Here is a 5,679-nt window from a genome sequence, read left to right as displayed (position 1 = left end):
GTTGGAATATTGCATGCAATTTTGGTCTCCTTCCTATCGGAAAGATGTTGTGAAACTTGAAAGGGTTGAGAAAAGATTTACAAGGATGTTGCCAGGGTTGGAGGATTTGAGCTATAGGGAGATGCTGAACAGGCTTGGGCTGTTTTCCCTGGTGCGTCGGAGGCTGAGGGGTGACCTTATAGAGGGTTACAAAATTATGAGGGGCATGGATAGGGTAAATAGTCAAAGTCTTTTCCCTAGGGTCGGGGAGTCCAGAACTAGAGGGCATAGGTTTAGGGTGAGAGGGGAAAGATATAGCAGAGACCTAAGGGGCAACTTTTTCACGCAGAGGATGGTGCATGTATGCAATGAGCTGCCAGAGGAAGTGGTGGAGGCTGGTACAATTACAATATTTAAGAGGCGTTTGGATGGATATAGGCCAGTTGCTGGCAGATGGGACTAGATTGGATTGAGATATCTGGTCGGCACAGACGGGTTGGACCAAAGGGTCTGTTTCCATGCTGTACATCTCTATGACTCTATGACTCTATTTGTTTGGAAGTAATGTTTCAAAGGACATTGAGTGGCTAGGCAGAGCCTGGACTCAAGAATTGGGGGTGGAAATCTCATCAGAGATGTGGGAAGATATCTGGGAAAATTTTAGGAAGATCTCGATTTGCAATAGGACCCAGGCTATTCAATTGACGATACTCCATTGAGCTCACAAGGCACCAGAACGGCTTGCGAAATTTAAGACAGGAGTGTCCCCAATGTGCCCCAAGTGTAAAATGGAGGTTGGTACACTTACTCATTGCTTGTGGTCATACCACAAGTTTTGCAGGTATTGGAATACCATAGCGAGTGTTTTGGAAGAAGTTTTGGGAACTGAGGTTAAGTTAGATCCGGTGTCCCTTCTTTTAGGTCTTCCAAATCTTCCCTGTTTGGATGTGCATGGGAAGAAATTGTTTAATATTCTTTCATTCTGTGCAAGGAAGAACATTCTAATGAGCTGGGTGTTGGAGAATCCCCCAGGACTTTTGGGCTGGCGTAGATTAGTTTTGGAACACGTCCCCCTGCACCTCCTTACGAGTATGGTGCACCAGTAAACGGAATTGTTTTACAGAACCTGGCAGCCATTTTTGAATTATATTGATGCAGACTTGTTAGCTATACTGATCAGAGCCTCTGTGTAGCCGTGAGGGTTATATCTGGCAGTCCGGGGGCCCATGGGGCGAAGAATCCTGAACAAATACGGGTCTGCTTACTATTGCTACCAATGGTGAGGAGCTTCGGTGAAATTGCACTGAGTGTAGTAATTTAATTGAATAATATTTGTTACCTTGCTATAACTTGGTTTAATTTTATTTTGTTTGTTAATTTATTTTTTTCTTCTTTTTCTTTGGTTATTTATTAAATTGTAGTTTTTGTAGAAGTTTTTATTTTGCTTTTTTTCATGTTGTGGAGTAGAGTTATAGTTTGTTTCCTATTATTGTTATCATATTATAAAGTTATTACACTATTTTGTACTGGTTTTTAAATATTTACTTAAAAAAGAAGATCCCAAATCATCAATAGTCAGGATGAAATGTGTAACATGTTTTGCATCTGTGTATATGACCTGACTTTCTATCATCTGCCGTTAGTGTTGTTTCTGTTTATCTTGCTGTAGTGAATAGTTTTAACAGCATTTATTTTATATTTTTGTGATATGTATTTCTGTATCGTTAAAAGTGAAATTGAAAGTTGCAGGCAGGTGGAAATCAAACAGAAATTATAAATTTTTCTAATTGTTTCAGGAATTTGCGTTCAGCTGATTCTGTGTAGAATCTGCAGTTGAAAATCAGAGTACTTAATCCCCAAACCAGCTGTAGTAGGTCATGAAGAGCTGCCTCCCTGCCTTACCCATGCTTGATGTAGAGAGTTGTCCCACAGCTATAGAACAAAATCTCTACAAAAGCGATAAATGCTTAATGCCGTCTCATGAGATCTAACACAGAGGATGGCTGATCACTGTAAAACATGATGGGGAAAATGGTGCCAAGTTCAATATCTGCTGATCAGAGCCTGGCTGCTCTTCCCTATTAGGCACATTCACTGATTGAGATACAAGAGTCACGATGCTGAGTGTGTCATTGCTGGAATCCTGTCAATTTGGCTACTGTCCTTAAGTACCTGACCGTTAGGGTACTGGAGCTAGCAGGAAACACAACCCGAAATTTCATTCCTTGCAAATTGCAGCTTGCCATCTGTAAAAAGAAGAAGCTTATCAAGCTGCTTGGAGGACTCATTGTAGCCCAAGTTGGAGTTACATCCAATATCACAGCTATGCTGCCTAAGAACACCAGACACTGAATAAGGTTTTTACTTAAAGGGGCAAATTCAAAGAAAAAAATCACATTAGTGATACCACTGTACATCCTCAAGCAAATTAGTGCTGATGCTGTAAATACTCAGCAGCTCTGGTAACCTCAGTTAGGAGAGAAACAGAGTTAAAAACTGAAAGAACTATGGATGCTATAAATCAGAAACAAAAACAGAAATTTCTGGAAAAGCTCAGCAGGTATAAAGCATGTTCTCAAGTATGGAGAGAAATCAGAGTTAATGTTTTAGGTCATACTTTTCATCAGAACAGGGAAAAATTATAAGTGTAATAGTTCTGAAGGAGCATTTCCTGATTCTGTCTCATATGCAGTCCCAGCATTCCCATTTGGTCATTCAGCAGTTGGTGGGTCACCTGGATGCCAATAGTAAGAGTGTTGCCAAAGTACGCACTGGCATTGTGGAGGTGTTGTCAGAATCTGCTGTCATAGCAGCTGGTGGATCTGTAGGTGAGTAGGAAAGATTCTTAATGGTTATTTATTCTGAATGTTGTCTTGTATTAATAATAATGTATTAATAGTTGAACAGTATACAGTTTTGTGTTCATGGGCTTTGTTAGATTGTCTGTTGCAGTCATTTACACATGATAGCTGTAATTTGGTATACCTGAACAAATCAGACAACTAACATTGTAACTTTGTAGTATAATGAGGCTATAACACCAGCATCTGTTCAGCTGCCAATCTGAATAAGATTATGTCAGAAAACAGATAGGGTGAACATGGCATAAGAAATGGGAAGAGAAATTGAACAAGTGGCCCTTCAAGCCTGCTTCACTATTCAATAAGATCGTGGCCAATCTGATTGTGGTATCAATTCCAATTTCTTGTCAGCCTCAGTAATACTTGGCTCCTTTATATAAATACTCTGTCTAACTCAGCATTGAAAATATTCAACGTTCCAGCTTCCACTGCTCGTTGATGAGAATTTCAAATCTCTCAATCTGAGAGAAGATATTCCACCTTTTCTTGATGGACTTAAGAACGTCTTTTGTACTTTATGATTCTATGATCTCCATCTTGAATGGGCAGCACAGTGGTTCAGTAGATAGTATTGCTGCTTCACAACACCAGGAACCCGGGTTTGATACCACCCTCAGGTGACTGTCTACATGGAGTTTGCACATTCTCCGGAATCCTATGTGGCTTTTCTCCGGGTGCTCCAATTTCCCTCTACAGTCCAAAGATGTGCAGGTTAGGTGGATTGGCTATGGGAAATGCAGGGTTACAAGGATGGGGTGGGTCTGGGGGGGATGCTGTTCAGAGGGTTGGTGTGGACTTGATGGGCTGAGTGGCCTGCTTCCATGCTGAAGGGATTCTATGATTCTATTTATGAGTTGTCTTATTTTCAAATGACCCTGAGTTCTAGATTCCCACAAGAGGAAATATCCTTGTCCAGCCGCATTATATATGTTTCAATAAGATCACCTCACATTTTTACAAACTCCAAACAAGTATAGGGTAAATGTGCTCAACCTTTCCTCATAAGAAAAACTTCTCTTCCCAAGATCCAGCCTAATGATCCTTCTCTGAACTGCTTCTAATGCATATTTGTCCCAATTTAAGTAAGGTAACCAAAACTGTACAAAGTACTCCAGGTGCAGTCTCACTAATGCCCGAACCAGAGGACACAACTTAAAAATACGGGGTAGGCCATTTAGGACAGAGATGAGGAGAAACTTCTTCACCCAGAGAGTGGTGGCTGTGTGGCATGCTCTGCCCCAGAGGGCAGTGGAGGCCCAGTCTCTGGATTCATTTAAGAAAGATTTGGATAGAGCACTCAAGGATAGTGGAATCAAGGATTATGGAGCTAAGGCAGGAACAGGATACTGATTAGGAATGATCAGCCATGATCATAATGAATGGTAGTGCAGGCTTGAAGGGCAGAATGGCCTACTCCTGCACCTATTGTCTATTGTCTACGGAGCTATAACTAGACTTGGCTATTTTAATACCTCACCCCCTTGCAATAAAGACCAACATTTCATCTGTCTTTCTAATCACTTGCTTTCCCTGTGTGGTAACATGTTAATGAATCATGTCTGTGGACACTCTGAAGCATTTCTGCAACTTCTTCTATTTAGATAACATTTTGTTTTTCTTTTCTTTCTGCCAATGTGGTCAGTGTCACATTTTTCCACATTGCTCTCCAGCTGCCAAATCTTTGTCCATTCACTTAACTTATCTACTTCCCTTTACAGCTATTTGAGTCCTCACAACATATTTGCCTAGCTGCCTTCATACCATCAGCAAATCTGATTACAATGCACACAATTGTTTCATCTGAATCATTAATATAAATTCTAAATAGCTAGGACTTAGCCCTAATCTCTGTGGCTCTCCACTAATTTCATTGTGTCAACCTGAAAATCACCAATGTATCATCTGTTTCCTATTAGTCAGCCAATCTTTTATCCATCTGAATAGATATTGGGCGGTGCATTGAGTATAGGAGTTGAGAGCTGAAAATGTGTTGCTGGAAAAGTGCAGCAGGTCAGGCAGCATCCAAGGAGCAGGAGAATCGAAGTTTCGGGCAGGAGCCCTTTTTCAGGCTCATGCCCAAAATGTCGATTCTCCTGCTCCTTGGACGCTGCCTGACCTGCTGCGCTTTTCCAGCAACACATTTTCAGCTCTGATCTCCAGCATCTGCAGTCCTCACTTTCCCTATAGGAGTTGAGAGTCTTGTTGAGGTTGAACAGGACATTGGTTCGTCCAGTTTTGGAATACTGTGTTCAATTCTGGTGTCCCTGCTAGAGAAAGGATGTTAAATTTGAAAGGGTTCAGAAAAGATTTACAAGGATGTTGCCAGGGTTGGAGGGGTTGAGCCATAGGGAGAGGCGGAATATTCCATTTTCCCTGGAGAGTTGGAGGCTGTCGGGGACCTTATAGAAGTTCGTAATATCATAAGCAGCATGGATAAGGTGAAGAGTCAAAGGATCTGCATGTCCTTGGTGGAGTGGGAGGGGGAGTCCACTAAGGACATGCAAGTCCTTGGACTCCTCCATCGCCAGACATAGCAACACGACGGTTGGAGGAAGAGCGCCTCATCTTCCGCCTATGAACCCTCCAACCACAAGGGATGAACTCAGATTTCTCCAGTTTCCTCATTTCCCCTCCCCCCACCTTGTCTCAGTCAAATCCCTCAAACTCAGCACCGCCTTCCTAATCTGCAATCTTCTTCCTGACCTCTCCGCCCCCACCCCACTCCAGCCTATCACCCTCACCTTGACCTCCTTCCACCTGTCGCATTTCCAACGCCCCTCCCCCAAGTCCCTCCTCCCTACCTTTTATCTTAGCCTGCTGGACACACTTTCCTCATTCC

At 42.2% G+C, this 5,679-nt stretch overlaps 1 protein-coding gene across 1 annotated transcript in view; it reads left to right on the top strand.

Moving 5' to 3' along the window:
- Window positions 1–5,679, top strand: part of LOC122553146 (protein EFR3 homolog B-like) — a 205,593-nt gene that overhangs the window by 76,222 nt on the left and 123,692 nt on the right. The window contains exon 9 of the mRNA XM_043696735.1: window positions 2,672–2,807. Within this exon, the coding sequence (XP_043552670.1) occupies window positions 2,672–2,807 (136 nt within the window). The remainder of the gene's footprint in view (window positions 1–2,671; window positions 2,808–5,679) is intronic.

Source organism: Chiloscyllium plagiosum, chromosome 9 (genome assembly GCF_004010195.1).
Source record: "Chiloscyllium plagiosum isolate BGI_BamShark_2017 chromosome 9, ASM401019v2, whole genome shotgun sequence".
Lineage (NCBI taxonomy): Eukaryota > Metazoa > Chordata > Chondrichthyes > Orectolobiformes > Hemiscylliidae > Chiloscyllium > Chiloscyllium plagiosum.
Note: the sequence above shows the minus strand (reverse complement) of the source record. Positions and strands in the feature narration are given on the sequence as shown.